The sequence below is a fragment of the Fukomys damarensis genome, unplaced genomic scaffold (genome assembly GCF_012274545.1).
Source record: "Fukomys damarensis isolate Sample0158 unplaced genomic scaffold, DMR_v1.0_HiC HiC_scaffold_38, whole genome shotgun sequence".
Classification (NCBI taxonomy): domain Eukaryota; kingdom Metazoa; phylum Chordata; class Mammalia; order Rodentia; family Bathyergidae; genus Fukomys; species Fukomys damarensis.
Window position 1 is genome coordinate 78,246,216 of NW_022900950.1, and position 16,168 is coordinate 78,262,383.

The 16,168-nt window shown below is 40.7% G+C and overlaps 1 protein-coding gene across 1 annotated transcript in view; it reads right to left on the minus strand.

Annotated features, from left to right (window-relative positions):
* Positions 1–14,024: 14,024 nt before the first annotated feature.
* Gucy1a1 (guanylate cyclase 1 soluble subunit alpha 1) overlaps positions 14,025–16,168 on the minus strand; it is a 56,233-nt gene continuing 54,089 nt past the window's right edge. The window contains exon 9 of the mRNA XM_033759899.1: positions 14,025–15,876. Coding sequence (XP_033615790.1) covers positions 15,675–15,876 — 202 coding nt within the window. The 3' untranslated portion in view covers positions 14,025–15,674. The remainder of the gene's footprint in view (positions 15,877–16,168) is intronic.

Consider the following 16,168-nt stretch of genomic DNA (forward strand, 5'->3'; position numbering starts at 1 on the left):
TCACATTGACTGGAAAATCCTTAGAAACAATGGTTGTTAAACTCTTGATAATGGGGCTGGAGATTTCGCTCAGCGGTTTGGTGGCCTGCCCTGCAAATGCAAGGACCAATCCCCGGTACCAAAACAAAAAACAGAAAAACAAACTCTTGATACTTAATTTACCCAACTGATATATTATTCATTGAAAATGTGAGTCTTCTTTAGCTGACTTTTCTGAAACCTGCATATTGCCTTACATTTATGTGTTTTTCATTCTTTAGACTGGCTTGGGTGGGCATCAGGACTACCTGATCTACCACTGAGCTGCAGCCCCAGCCTAGAAAATCTCCTAAATTTACCAAACCTTTTGAGAAATCATGAAAAACTAAAATTATAATTAATTGTTATCCTCAAAAAGCCTGGAGGATTTCAAAATTTTCATCAAATTAAGCCAAATATGTTTTATACTCTCCCTCCTGACAGTCAGATGCTAACTAATGGTTCTAGTTCAGAACAGCCCATGACTCTTAAGAGCACCGAGTCTGGTTATAATGTTGCTGTTTTGTAGTCTGTGTTCATTCACATCCTGAGCAGTTATAGGTATGCAAGAAAATTGGAAAAAAATGGGAGTTGCTGATATGGCCGTTTTTTTCTTTTACCTTTTTTGGGGGGTAAAAGAACAAAGTTAGCTATGGAAATGAATTCAGTGGCTGATTGTACAAATTCTTTAGGCTGCTGGGTTTTTGCCATTTTATAGCAGTGTGATGTTGGCAAAGTTACTTAATTTCTTTGAGCTACTATTTTCTCAGTTGAAAAATAAAGTGAGATAAATATTACTTATGAAAATAAGAGGTAGGCATACTCCAGTATTCTACTGACTACATGGGTAAGAGTATACAAATGTGTATTTCTCTCTCATTTGATGAGAATCTTAAAATTCTCCAGAATTTCTCAAATGGAGCTATCATTTTACTTGTCTACCATTTTAATTTTTCACTATTCCTCATCAGTATAGGTCCATCAATCTGGATTCCTGGACTGAAAATTTAGCTCAGTGGCAGAAAATTTCGAATACTACCTGCTCTCATATTGATTGTGGGCAACCAATGTTTTAATACAAATATGATGCTTAAAGCAGTGAGTGGGCACACATTGAATGCTCAGAATTTGTGGTCTAATACTATTTTTGTGTTTCTTACCCTAATGATATTTTAGGAATCAACAAATAATGTGAGTGAATCCCTTTCGTGCACTTTATGTTCACTGGCAGCAAATACATAATGAAAAGAGCTGAAATAAGGAGAGTAAGGGCTTGGTTCCATCTCCTTAGTTGCTTGGCTGGCAGTCAGCTCCACTGGACCTGAGACTTCCTGTTTTAGTGGCAGTGATGCCTCCATGGCACTGTGAGGGTCACACGGCACAGTTTCTGGAAAGCTTCACAGAAGGATGACACACTTCTGCCGCAGATCCTAGAAAATTAGTAACAGAATACACCGAGGGCTCTCGCATTTGGCCAAGGTGACAAAGAGCCTGAGTTTTCTGCTGAACGCATCTCTGAATTTCCTTGTGTCCGGGTTCGTACCTAAATGTCTGGGTAGAGCCTGCTGCACTCAGTGTCGGGGCTTCTGGAAGGTGAATTACGGAGGCCGATAGCGGCCTTACTGTCAGGAGGTGGGGCCCGGTGGGGAAAGGCTGCCCCTGCAGTGTGAGCTGCCAGGGTGAATCTCTCTCCAGCTCCTCCCTGCCCTGCTTCCAGCCTGCCGGGACGTGTGGAGCCTGCCCTCCACAGGGCCCCTCTGCCATGCCACTCTGCCTCAGAGCCAGTGCACTCGACACTGAAAGCATGAGCCAAAATAACTCCATCCTCCTTTAAATTGTGTGTCTTGGGTATTGTGTTTCAGGGACTAGAAAAGGGCCAAGACACCTTGTACTTTGTGACCTGCAAGGCCATTTGGAGCTAGGTTTTCTGGGGTTGAGTATATTTTAACAGATCCTATAGCATTAGAATCATTACCCTGGAACTAATATTGTTTCATACTTGAATCTTTTCATATACATCATTTCCTCTGGTTTTCTATTAGGTAGATCCCATTTGTGTGCTCTCCAGGTAAGTGCCTAACACCTGGTGGAGGGACAGGTTGGCACAGTAAGGGTCAGTGATTGGCAGAGTGACCCACTGCAGACGATGGACTCAAATTCCAAAGCTCTTTCCTTGCACTTTTCTTTTGACCCTGGAACTGGATGTTTGCTTATTACAGTGCCTAATGGGCTGGAAAGAAATCAGTAAATTGATAGCTATGTAAATTGCAGGAATCCACAGCAATGCCTTAAGCTTTCCTTTCCTTCTCTGCAAACAAAGATATAAATAGTAACTGTTATTCCTTGTGTGGTGTTTTCAGGAAGTGTCAAATGACTTAGTATATTTGAAGCCATTTTGTAGACAGTGCGATTTAGTGCACATCCGACTTGCTATGTTTACTGCCTGACTGAATGGTATACATGTTAAGCGTTCCTCAGGTGAGAGAACACCACAAAACAGAATGATACTCTGCTGCTGTTTTTCGGCCCTGCTGCGGACACATTCTGGACCTCTCTCAACCTTCTTTTTGTGAAAGTAAAGTAGTTCTGGAGATTAAACGTGGTGACATTTGTAAAGGACATAGTTACAAAGCTTCACATGACAAATACTCATCAAATGTGAACCTTATAATCTGTGTAAGAAATGTGATCATAAAATTTTAAGTAGTGCCTTTTCACATGTGTTTGAGTTAAAATAACTTGCTTAAATCCCATAATAATATTATAAAGAATATAAGCCATGACTCTTAATCTCTCCTTTTATTATCCCACACACAGAAGCCAAAGCCAATAGACTAAAACAGCCCAGATGTGTTCTGTTCTATTATTCCAAGTGAATGAAACCTGGCCATCCTAGGATGTGTTTTTGATTCAGTTCAATAAACTATTCTTATTTCTTTCTTCTTTGTGCTCTGTTATTTTCATTTTTAACCTGGGCAACAGATTAACAAAAATTTCACTAATAATTAACCATAATTTCCAATTCTGAAGCTCATATTTACTTTTGATCTACTATGGATAGTGGTGGTTTCTCCTGTATGATTCTAGACAAAGCTGTTTTTAGTCAAGGTAAGGCTTTTCACAAATGAGAAAAATGACATAGTAGACTGAGTTGAGGAATCCTGACTTTGCTTTGCATCTTTCTATTCTTCCTATCTACACGACATTAGTTTTGTGGTGGCACACAGAATAATTCCCTGTCAAAATGCCCACACCCAATCCCCAAAGCCCGTGAACATGTCGCCTTAGATGCTAAAGGGACTGTACAAATAGGAATAAGTCAAGGATATTTATGTGGGGAGATTATCCTCGATTATTGCAATGGACTTAATTTTATCACAAGGGACCTTACAAGAGGGAATCAGGAGTATGGAAGTCAGGGAAGCAGAGGTTAGAACAATGGGAGAAGAGACTACGAGCCAAGAAATACAGATAGCCTCAGTGTGCTGGAAAGCAGAAGGACGTGGATTATCTTTTAAAATTTCCACAAGGTAAGGAAGTGGATTATCTCTTAAACCTTCTGCGAGCAAAGTAGAACTGTTGACACCTTGATTTTAGGATTTTCTAACCTCCAGAACTGTAAGGTCAAAATGACTTCTAACTGTTGTAGGCTTCTAAGTTTATGGTAGGTTGTTACAGCACTAGGATTCCAACAGTATGCCTATTATCTTTTCTAAACCAAATTCTGAGGTCTCCCAATAGACTGAATATTTATATTCTTCTGAAGGGCCTGCATTGAAGCCCTAACGTCCAATGTGATGCATTTGGGGTTACTGGGTGGTAGTTTAATTTCACTGGAGACACGAAGGTAGGGACCCAAGGTAGGATCAATGTCCTTATAGAAAAGAGAGATGAGGGCTTGCTATCTACCATGTAAGGGTACATGAAGACAGTAGCGATCTGCAAGTCAGGAAGAGAATTGTCATTGAGATCCGAATCTGTGAGCACATGATCCTCACAATTGTGAGAACTGAACGTCCATTTTATACCAGTGTTTGGTATTTTGTGGTAGGACAACAATCCAAGCTAAGACAGATCTGTGACTTACATCTCTATGTTAATTTTTCAGACACAATCAATAATAGTAGAAAGTCTCCTGTGTACTTCCACACACATCTTCTTGCTGTACATATCAGTCTCTTTGTTCTCCCATTGGCCATATTGACTTGAAAATTACCATAGTGGTGCTCATATAAAAGAAATGACTCCCCTCTCACAGTAGGTCATGGCTTATTTTTTTCTCATTGAGTTTATTGGTACTTTTTAAGTATACAGTGCAGTTACATTCATCATTGGGTCATGGCCTTTTCTGATAGTAAGTGTGTCTTACCAGGATTTTCAGGGGATTTGTTGGTCTCTTCATCACAGTTCTGAGTTGCAAGTAACAGAAACCAGCTGTGACTGACTAACCAAAATAAGAACTAAAAACTTATAAACATCAGGTAATTCACAAAACCATGAGGAAGACTGAAAAGATAGTGAGAGAAGCATACACTAGGTGTGAACTCTACTCGTTTCTCCCATGAAAAATGTAATAAATATTGGAGGGCTATCCAAGAAGACAGCAGTATTTACAGTGGTTTAATTGGAAACTTAACAAAGCATCTTTGTTCTTTGTACTGGTAGGTTTATTATAGAGTCAAAAAAAGTTTTTTCCTACCTGTCTCCTCACCTAGAAAACCATCTTCAACCATCATTAAATTCCACAGTCTGTTTCCCAAAATTAATTATTTTTCACTGTATTTAAACATTAAGAATGAGGAGAGGGAAGTAGCTTGCCTGGGAGTTAAGAATTATTAGGTTTGAGAAAAAGCTAGCAATAAAAGAGCTAGCTAGAAGGCTGGGAAGAAAAAGGGGAGCATCATACGTATGTAACTACTCATTTCTGGGGATGGGAAAGATTCAGAGGTGAGACACATTCAGTGACAAGTCTGTGAATGAAAATCAAACTGTTCTTTTTCATGCATTGCACTGAAGATTATCAATTATACAACAGAATATAAAGCAGTAAAATCACAATAATTCAATGATTGGCTTTTTTAGATCATATCTCCATCATTCCACTTCCAGTCTATGGCTCAGCTACTCTCCCATGGACTCTTGGTGAGGACTCTTTAGCTTTGTTTCCACAAAGAACCCTACAGTCTGACATTTTAGGGTTTATCTATATCTTCTACTCTACCTTCAGTATACCAAACCATACTTATCATGCTTTAACCTAGTAAGCCTAGTAGAGATTCAGATAAACAAGATCAAAAGAAATCCTAGGATGCTTGATGAGCCCCTACCTCCCTAAACATTCCAGTTGTCTAGGAAGCAGAGGGCCGTGGATTGGCATGCTTTTCTGTAGAAATGTCAGCACTCCACAAAGCTTGCCATCCAGTAGCACTGATACATTTACTTTCACCCTTGGAGAGGGACTGAGGTAGGTTCCTAGGATTGAAATCAGTGAACGACTCAGAGAATTTGTTTGAAATGCAAACTCCTGTGACATAACCATGCTGTTCTAATTGCTAGACAAGGCTGCTTTCAGAAATCTGCAACTTTGACAGTTATCCATCCTTTTCCAGTGACTTTCAAGCAGACAGATCACATGTAGAGGCTCACTATCTGGTTTCCAGGTACTTCCGGCCTCTTCTCCCTCTATCTCGAGTTTGAAAAGTGAATGTTACCCACTGTGCAGGGAACTTCCTGTGAAAAGATACAAGAAATTCCTAAGTGAGTTGCATCAGTGACAAGAGGACTCTGTACTGACTATTTCCAGCTCTGGCAGTGATGAGCTTCTCTCAGCAACTACTTGGCTGTTCTCCCACTTTTCATGCAAACCTCCTCCTGGGAAGAAGTTACCCTCGATGTGCACTCTGAGGAAAGAGAAACAACAAGACTGCAGGAAATGCTTGTCCAGAAGCAGGTTAAACTCTTTCTCAAACAGATGGGAGAGAGGAGGAAGGGAACCGCGCAGTAACTTCTCAGTCCATCTTCCAGCCAATGAGCAGTGGAACCACTTTTCTACTCCTGGAAGGAACGGTTCTCTACTTTTCCAAATGATACAGTCTTCTTTATTTGTGTGCATCCTTTCAGGAGTGTCTTACCTCCTTACCTGCAAACAACACAGGCATGGAAGAGGGAGAGCATTTTCTGCTTCCAACTGAGGCATGATTTGTATTTCTCTGAGCTGAAGGGTTCCAAGCTGTGGTCCAGTGGGTGGGGAAAATGATGGGCATAATACAGGAAGTACCACATCAATGGCTTTCCTGATATGGGAAAGGAAAGAAGGAGCTTCCGATTCCTCTCATGAGCACTTAGATGTGTTGTCACATTAAGATTCTTCCTTCACTGCCACTTATTCTCAGAGCTACATTGTAACCTGAGTTGAAGATGGGTTGGGTCTGTACAGAACCTGTGATCTAGTGACTGTGCAAAACTCTGGAGTAATGGGTAGCACAAAGTACAGAACCCTGCCTATAGATGAGTGACACCACAATAAATATTCATGGCAGGGCTTTCCAGGCCCACCCAAGTCACTCCTGTTTCTTCCAATACCACTTACTGTGAGGTCAACCATTCACTTAGTTCAGGTTAGCAGAATGTAAATAGAAGGGATGTGTGTTGCCTCCAGATGTTAAAAAAAAAAATCAGAATTCAGAAGTGATCAAGGATGTCACCTTGACCTTGAAGGCATTCAGCTCAGATTCAGCCCACTGGCTGGTATCCTTATGAATAATAATCATCTTAGATTTTCTTATCACAAGCTAAGGTAGAGTCTGTGTAGTTGCTAATATCTTTTGCTGTACCTGGGATGATGCTTCTGGCCAAGTGGAAAGATCAACAGAGAAGCTGATGATTTGGTTTGGTTTGTTCCCCAAAGGGTGCCTGTGCTAGAGGCTGGGTTATCATCATCAAAGTGGTGATGTTAGAGGGTGTGGGTCCTTTAAGAGGCAGAATTGACTGGGAGATCTTTGAGATATTAGAGGCCCTTCCTTGGGAAAAGATTAAGGCGTTCTCATGGGATCCTGACTTAGTTTTGAGAAAGGGTTGTTAAAAAAAGAACAAGATTGCCCTCACCAAGATCTCTGACTTCCTATTTTTTGTGATTTCTTAATTCCACACAAGTTCTCACCATCAACCATGGGGCCCTCACTGTGTTGCTTAAACTCTGTTTCCAAAATACGAACTAACTATAAACCTCTTCTTTTTACTGTTAGTCTACCTCAAATATTTGATTATGCTAATGAAAAATAGTCTTAGCAAACTGATACCAAGTAGTGGAGTTGTTACTATAACTATTCCTGAAAATGGAGGCAGCTTTGGGAATAGGTATAGGAAAAAGATTAGAGGAATTGAAGGAACAGGCTAAAAAAAGTTAGAATATTATACAATCAGAGCATTACAGGTGATGCTAGCAAAAGCCCCAAAGACGAGAGGATTAGTAGAGAGCTGCAGTATTTTAGATGTTGATGAACTAAGTGGTTGTGACCAGAGTGCTGATAGAAATGTGGACAGTAAAGGCCAGGTTGATGAGGCCCAAGATGAAAATGAGGATTCTACTGGAAATTAGAGCATGTAGAGCCCTCATGTTTCAAGTGATCTAGTAAAGTTTTAATAATATAACTGGTTTCTGCTCATAGTTACCATTGATTTCCTTCTTTACATTCAATGTAACTGTCTATCTCTGTGTTGGTCAAAGATTAAAAAATTTACTTAAATTCAGGAGATCTACTGTACGACAGGAAAAACAATAAGAATATATTTATTATATATTTGAAATTTGCTTCAACAGTATATTGTTAATGTATTCACTACAAAGGAATATTGTATATAAGGTAGTGGATATGTTAATTAGCAAAACTATGGTATATATGTACAATTTTATCAATTAAGTAGTTATTTTTAAATGTAAATCTTTGTACCTATTGCCTAAGGAGGGTGAGCGCCTTCCTCTAACCCAGGATTTCTCTACTAGTACTAGTGATGAAAGTACAGACTTTAAGGTACCAGCCTAACTGGAGAGAAAATCTACTCACTCAGAAAGGTCACCGTAACCACACCCTGGCTCACAAAGCCATCCACAAGCACCCTTTCTGATATTTGACATGCAAGTTTCTCTTCACTCTTATTCACTGGTGGACAATGAAACTGGGAACCACTTGTCACTCTGTGGAATATACACTCAGTGGCCACATTTACACCCATTTCCCACGGACTTCTCCTCAAACCACATTAACCTGCTCCTCACCCCCTGGATCTCTCTTCCCCAGAGAGCCAGGTTTCTGTCAACATTCATGCTCACTGCAGGACCTGCCAACAAATGTGAAGGGTCTGACATTTGGCATGTTAGCAAAATAAACAGCAGCAAGTTCGTAGCTGCTCACAGAAGACACAAGACTCCTGGGTCAGTAACGAAGCATTAAATCACAGGAGCAAGCACCACACAAAGGGTATCAGTGTGGCCTTGCTCTGATCCCAACTCCCCAATTTCCTCAGGGAAATGTGAAGAGAACAAGTGACAGCCACAGTCCAGCACGCAGTGAACTACACATTAGGACATGACCCCCAAGTTAGGAACACACAGCCTTTGTGCTGGGCAGTAAGCAAGTGTGCCTTTTGTCTTCTAAAGGTGCTTGCTACAAGAACATTTTTGAAAAGATAATATAGAGCAACGTTTGCACCTAGTATTTTTTGCACAAAATTATAGACGAATGGAAAATTGTCTTCCAACAGAGCGTAAAGGAGACAAATTGACCTCTAAACTTGTGTAACTAACAACGATACTAGTATACGATTAAGACAGCTTTATTTTTAAATTTAGTTTTGTTAAACTTTGATTTTTGTGTGATTTGGAAAACTTTATGGATTTTGTTGGAACTAAAAGCCTCAGGATTGGAAAGACATGTTTCTAGGCTCTCTTCATGCTTGCTGACCAGCGACATTCTGAGAAGGGGTTTGGAGGCAGTGACCTGCGCATAGCATGTGCCCAACAGAGCGGGTCCTGTTTATCTACACTGCGCTTCAGATGTTTCTTCCCATCTGTGATGTCAGGATCTACATCAGAGTGAATGTATCTGCATAACTTGAAACAATCTTTTTATTTGATTCAATGGTCAATTTTTCTTTTTAAACAGAACTCATTTTAAATTTTAAGAGCATTTTTATTTAAACACTTTTATTACAGTATTTATGTAGCTGCAATATTGAACAAACTTCTGCAGCACAGAGTAACATTTTGATAGACTTTGCAACTCTGCCAGAAGTAGAATTCCACATAAAAAGTGTTATTTAAATGGTAAAAGTAATAATAAAAGGAGCATAATTATTACCAAAAAGATTTTCAGTGCAAGTTTTATAAGTCAGTTTCTTGTACAAAGAGGACAAATTCAGAGAATTACTGAATTTAGAAAAGAATAAATATACATAGAGAAATGCACATTTACAAAAAGTTAGATAAAAATTTGCTGAAAACTTATATGTCAAGCCCATGAATCATTCCAGAGAGTGGGACCAAAGCACGAATGCCCTTGATAGCTCAAAACTAAAAAGTGGACACATGAGTAACCGGTCAGTTACTCATTGTCTTCTCAGTCCCAGCATACTCAGTATTTCTGCCTGCCACTGTGTTCTTAGCTACAATTTACTATCCTGTCCCCTCAGGATATCCAGTCAGGTCCACAGTATCCACTGACACGGTCTAGGAGTAGAGTTAAGAGGTCCCAAAGCTCTGGGGGTGGATGTGTGGAATCTAAGGTCTCAGGCACGTTTCTGGAGGGGTGATGACCTACATCATTTTGTGTAAATCACCAAGTAATATGTAACTCACTAAAAAAGGAAACCAATGGCTGATTACATAAATTTCCCAAAGCAACACAATGATGATTCACTCAGACAGGTAAGAAAACACTGTAATTTCTCTTTACATCCAGCTCTTTTGAAAGAGAAACTAAGCCATACCGGTATGTCCTACATCGTAAGTAAGCACATCTATGTACATGTGTGTGTGCGGAGAAGGAAGAGGCAAGGAGAGCATGAGAGAGGAGAGCTGTAAAACTCACAGTGTGCAGAGAATTCGAAAGGTTGGAGAACACTGCTCTATGTCAGAGGTTCACAGGGAATCTTTAATTTCTACACAGGAAGAGGTGAAAGAATATAAATCTTCAAGTACTGATATATTTTTACTCCTTTCTATTTTACAAGACACAATTCATTCAGGGCAGAAGTGGCCTCAGGATTCCACAGGGCCCAGATGCATGGAATTGCCCGGTGTTTCCAAGGGTACAGAACCTTCCTAAGGGCCTCCTTTGGCTGGTCTTGTAGTCGTTGTTGTTCATGCCGGGGATTGAACTCAGGACCTTGTGCTTGCGAGGCAAGCATCAGTTTGCTGTTTTTATTCCAGGCGTGTACTACTTAACACACTGTCCTGTAAAATCCCGTTTCTGTAACTGTGTTCTCTTCTGTTTTGTTCTGTTTCAGTTTATTCTGAGGGTAACTTGTCCTTCTTTCTCCATAAAAATGGGATAGACAACATTTCAGAATAAGAACATATCTTAGCAAATCCTTTGGAATTTGGGCATTATGTAAAGTCATTTTTCTGCCAAGCAATTTTCTTCACAATTTAGATTTATTTACAATTTAATTTTATGACATTATATACCTTAAAAGATAAAAAAGCCCCCAAATAAGCCACAACTTTGGCTAGAACTTCCTCTAGAATATTGGAGCTTAAGTCAGTTTTGGATGTGCCATTTAAATTTTGTCCTGATTTCTATCCCAGTGCTTACATCTAACACTATTTTATGAAACTAAATTTATTTTGATGGAAATGAATCTGCACTGATTTTATTTTTTTAAAAAAGGTAGCTTTTAGACTAATACATTTTTTCCTTTTGTTTGCTGTTTCAAAAATTAAAAATCTATACATTTATGAAGACATTGCTTTTGTTAGTCACTGAATTCTGGAAGAGATGGGCATAAATAAGAAGCAAAAGGGATAATTTCAGTTAAAAATGGTATTATGTGGACCAGTATGATGTAGGTATGGTTGAAAGCAAAGCTGCTTTAAGGGAAATATCGATGGCAATAAAATGTACAATGTTGAAACTGGCTTAAAGTTAATACTATTGATTGTCTGTCACTGATACAATAGAAGAAAAATTTAAAAGGAGCAGCACTTCATCAAAAATCTAAAAGCTTGGGGTGTATCTCAGTGGAAGAGTGTATGCTTAGCATGCATGAGGCCCTGGGTTAAATCCTTAGTTCTTGGAAGGAAAGCAAAGTCTAGAAACTGGACACCAAGAGCAGAAGGAAGTTGAGCTTACCAAGGGCTGCAAAATACTAATTGATCTCCACACTGGGAGTGCCTGAAACTGGAGTGATCCTTCCCTTCTCAGAAGAGGTGGCCAAGACTTCCCATGACTTGAAGACAGCCTGCCAAGTACTGTACATAGATCTTTGGAAATGACATTCTAGCATTGTCTTTCTGACAAGGCAGGCTGTCTCTGACTTTAACCTGTGTGGAACACTGTGTTGTGTCTGCAGTGCTGAGTTTCCCTTCCAGGGAGACTGGAAGCTCTCTTTACAGGAGCTGCAGTGTACCTCTGCCACACCTCCCTTGGGAACTCTCCCACCAGCCCTGTTTCCGTTCCCGCACCTGGGAAGGCATTCTCCATGTAACTGTCCACGCACCACTGCCAAACAGCACAACTGGCTGAAATAGATTCGGTTCTTACTGCTCAGCGAAAGGAGATCATTTGGATCTGGAACCAATGCCCCATATGGGGAGAGGCTTAATCTCCGCTAAGAGGCACTGGGGGTGGGCCCAGAAACTTCAGGACCTGGGGCCTTGTGAAAGATCTGTAGGCAGTCTAGGGCAGGCCCTGGGAAAGAGGTGGGACTCCACTTGTCCTCTTCCTTTTTCTCTCGCCTCCTGAGTTCGGTGAATTGTTTCCTCCCCACGCTCCCACCAGATGTGCTGCTGCCCCCCATGCACAGCAGGGGCCTACAATCACTAGGTCCACCTCCTCAAAGACCAAAGCCTCCAGAAATAGCAGCCGAACTAAACTCTTTTCTCTTTGTAAATTGTCTTAGATAGCTGTTACATGATCTAGCAAGTTGACATAGCGAAATATGTAACAAAAGGATTTGTCACTTACTAATACTGATTCATACAGGTCAAACACATACACTTTAGACAACCAAGCTGGACATAGTGGTGCACACCTGTAATCCCAGCACTTGGGAGGCTGAGGCAGGAGGCTCACCACAAGTTCCAGCCCAGCCTAGACTACATAGGGAGAGCCCATCTCGAAAACAAAGCAAAACAAATTATTGCAGTCATTTCCTTCTCTTTGGAACTGTAACAGTGACTTCAATATATGTCAACTGGAAATGAAATAAAAATTAAAAGACAATACCGCAGCCTTAGACTTCATTGTGGCTTTGATATTGGGTAATTTCTGGGTGATCTCCCAGAGCCCCGATCTGTTCTCAGTAGACAGCTCGTTTACAGGCCCCCTAAAGAGCAGCTGTTCCATCCCATGCCTTCTCACCTGAGCCTAGGACAGCCCAGCAGGTCTGCTTGACGTGACTGGCAATCTTAAGAAAAGGCATTTGGAAGACAGGTTGGGTAATGTACAAGTGACCCCACCTCGCCCTCCTATGAGAAATGAAGAACTACTGGCCTCAATACTGATGTGAAATTCCACTGCCAGATTCCCCCAAAGCCACTTTGGGAGACTCCAGATCAAAGCAAAACATAAAAGGTGCTGGGATGTAGCTCAGTAGGACACTCTGGGTTTGACGTCCAGTATGGAAGGAAAGAAGGGAAGAGAGGAAGGGAGACAGGGATGGGGTTGGAGAGCAATGCAGGATGTGGCCTGAGTCGTTTTCCCTCGAGACACAGACACGTCCACACTGTCATCTGTGCACACACACAGCCATGCTTGCTCGCGCATTTTTTCAGAAATGTGTCCAACCCTGCCATTCTCCTCCTCTGAGGCTTCACCTCTCCCTCTGTGAGTAGCTGTAAACATTCAGAAAGAGTGGAGACCGATGAGTCTGTTTTACTGCTCCTTTTATTTCCATTTTCAAGGGCCTCTGTAGGGCACTCTAGGGAACCTGCCACGGATGACACAACTTCTCCAGGAGAGCACAATCGTCTGGTCATGTTTATTTAGGTAAAGTGCCAAAATTGTAGAGAAGACACCGGAATAGTACAAGGAACTCGCCTACAACTTCCTTCCCCAGATTATATGATTTCCCCATTTCTCCTGTCTGTGAGCATTTGTGTGTGGTTATGGGTCATGCACACATGAAAGATGCTGTTTGTTTGTTTGTTTTGGCAAGTTCTGGGCATCAAAACCCCATACAGGTACTGGGCGATTGCTCAACCAGACCAGTGAGCTGCCCTCCTGGCCCTGAAAAGTTCTTCCAAGTTCTCATTAATTTACTTTCAGATCATAATCTATTACTGAATTGAGATCTAACTAAAAACATATTTGATAAAGACAACATTCATTGTATGCATTCTGATATCCCATATTTCCTATTATTTTCTTTGAAATAAAGACTCCATTTCAGTAAAAAGGTACTTACATTTTTATTTTCCCCCTAAATATTTATGTAACTTCTTATCACTGTGAGAATGTAAATATGTTTTCCCAAGGTGATGGTACCACTGAATTACAAGGTGCATGCTAACAAAACGTATCATCTTTTAGTACATGTAAGTGTCACTTAGTAAAAAGCAATTATTGTACTATCTGCAGTAGTACCCTTGGATGCTTTGAGGTCGGTTACTACTGATTATTATTCCTGATGACCCCATGGGCTAGCTTGGGCCTAATGGAGACAGTTCAAGAAATTTAATTAATTAATTTATTTATTTATTTATTTATTTTGGTTTTTTGAGACAGGGTCTCACTATGTAGTTGAGACTGACCTGGAACTATGTAGCCCAGGCTGGTCTTCAACTCAAAGCGATCCTCCTGCCTCAGCCTCCCGAGTGCCGGGATTACAGGCATGGGCCACCACACTGGGCTAAGAAACTTTAAGCTGAACTATGCCACAGAACTCCAAATAAGTCAGCACATGTATTGTCCTGCTAATGCTGATTTAAAAACGCTAATGTGCACATTTCTCTTGCTTTTAAATTTGTTCTCTTTTAAAAATTAAGCCATTTTGTAAACCAAACTCAGAACATTTAAAAATATTCATTAAACATAAAGATTCAAGCTTCAGGGCTGAAGCTGCAGCTTGGTAGCAGAACACTCACCAGGTTGGTGCAAAGCCCCAGCTTCTGACCCCAGCAAGCCAAAAGAGATGTTTGCCACCTCTCCCTCCACTAGGGGTCTCCTGAGAGGAAATTATCAAGATATTTCAACCAAAAAATTCACAGATGTCTACTTGTCACACAAAATCTTGATTGCTAGTACGTATACACACAACCAAATGGTCAGCACGAGTATTCAAGAAAAATGAGCTGCCAAAAAATGATGAAGAAAAGTCTCATTTTTCACTTCTGGAATTAGATTTTCTTCTTGGAACCTTACCATGGCTCAGAATGGCGATAGAGAACATCTGCTAAAAGACATCCAAATTATTCTCTGTGTGTGCCTATGTGTGTGTGTGCATACACACACAAAGGATTGTGCATTTGTGGTCAGACTTTAATCCGATTTCACTCCTGGCTAAATTAAATTAGAATAGTATTGCACTTAAACATAGGCTATTGTCTTTTGTTTGTTTGTTTTGGTACCCGGGATTGAACTCAGGTCCTTGCGCTTGCAAGGCAGGCCACCAAACCACTGAGCTAAATCCCCGGCCCCAAGGCTATTGTCTTCAATATTTTTACAGTTATGATACTTGAATGAATAATAAGAATTAAACTGCTAACTTCAAGTGAAATGGCCTTTACCAGGTGGAGAATAAAAAATAATAAATGTCGACCCAAAGAATATATTTATTTCATAATAATGTATTATGGGGAATATTTTTTTACTTTAAAAACTGAAAATATTCTTTGACATTTACAGAAGTACTATTTCATATCCTATTGCATATAACCTCTAGTTGCTCATTTTCTAGAAACAAAAGAAGCAAAAACAACAAAAAGATGCAATGAAGAAAACATGGCTCAGCCTGTTTCATTACTTGCGCTAAGAGCTAAGTGAGGAAATAAGATGAACTGCAGAGTTAAGAGGCCGAAAGAACTCACAGTAGAAGGACTGCGGTCTCCCGGGCAGAGCTTCTCTGAGGCAACGCGACCACAAAGACAGTAACAACTGCACCACTGCACCCGGGCACAGGGCGGCCACGCCACCCTGCCCAGCTGACTACAATGACCCCAAACACACTCGGCTCTGAATTTAGAGCGCGGGCAGGAAGCGATTGGTATAAAACAGAACTACGGCCCCAAAAGTCACTTTCCGAGGTTTCTCTTAGACAGAAAAGTTGAAGAACTGAAGTGAATGCATTTTTGTCACGTTAAATGAAAGACAGAACAGGCTGAGTTCACTCCCCACACCGAGGCTGCTCATGACCCTCCTGCCTCCTAAAGTGCTTTCCGTGGTTCTGCACCTTCTCAAAGAAGTCAGGCCCCATAGAGCAACCAACAAGCGCATGGCCTACTAATCTACGCCTGATGCTTTGCCTAAAAAGTGAGCACTGCTACTGTCCGCATCTTTCCTCTGGAACCATGGTTTTGAATTTGTCCCTTGATGATAAGCATCCAGAAAATGGCAGATTCCGGGAATTTCACTGGGAAAGTTGCGTGGAAGCTCCTCCCGGGATCGAGGGGTAAACACAAAGCCAGGGCAGTCTTTGAGTAGCCTGCAAACATCAAAATAAAAGGATTAAAAGTTCCACACTAACAGAATGATCACTCAAGAAAAGACGGCGACAGGACTGAATGAGTATCGCTCACCCCATCATTTCGGCTGTGATCCAGAGACTTCGTGATGTTAATACAGGCCTTCCCGAGAGTAACGCAATGAAGAATCGAATCCGCAGTAACAATGAAATTCTACCAACTAGCATAGATACTTACAAAATATTTTTGTAAATATATAATCTATATAACCGTACAATTCACAATTTTTTTTTTTTTTTTTTTTTTTTTTTC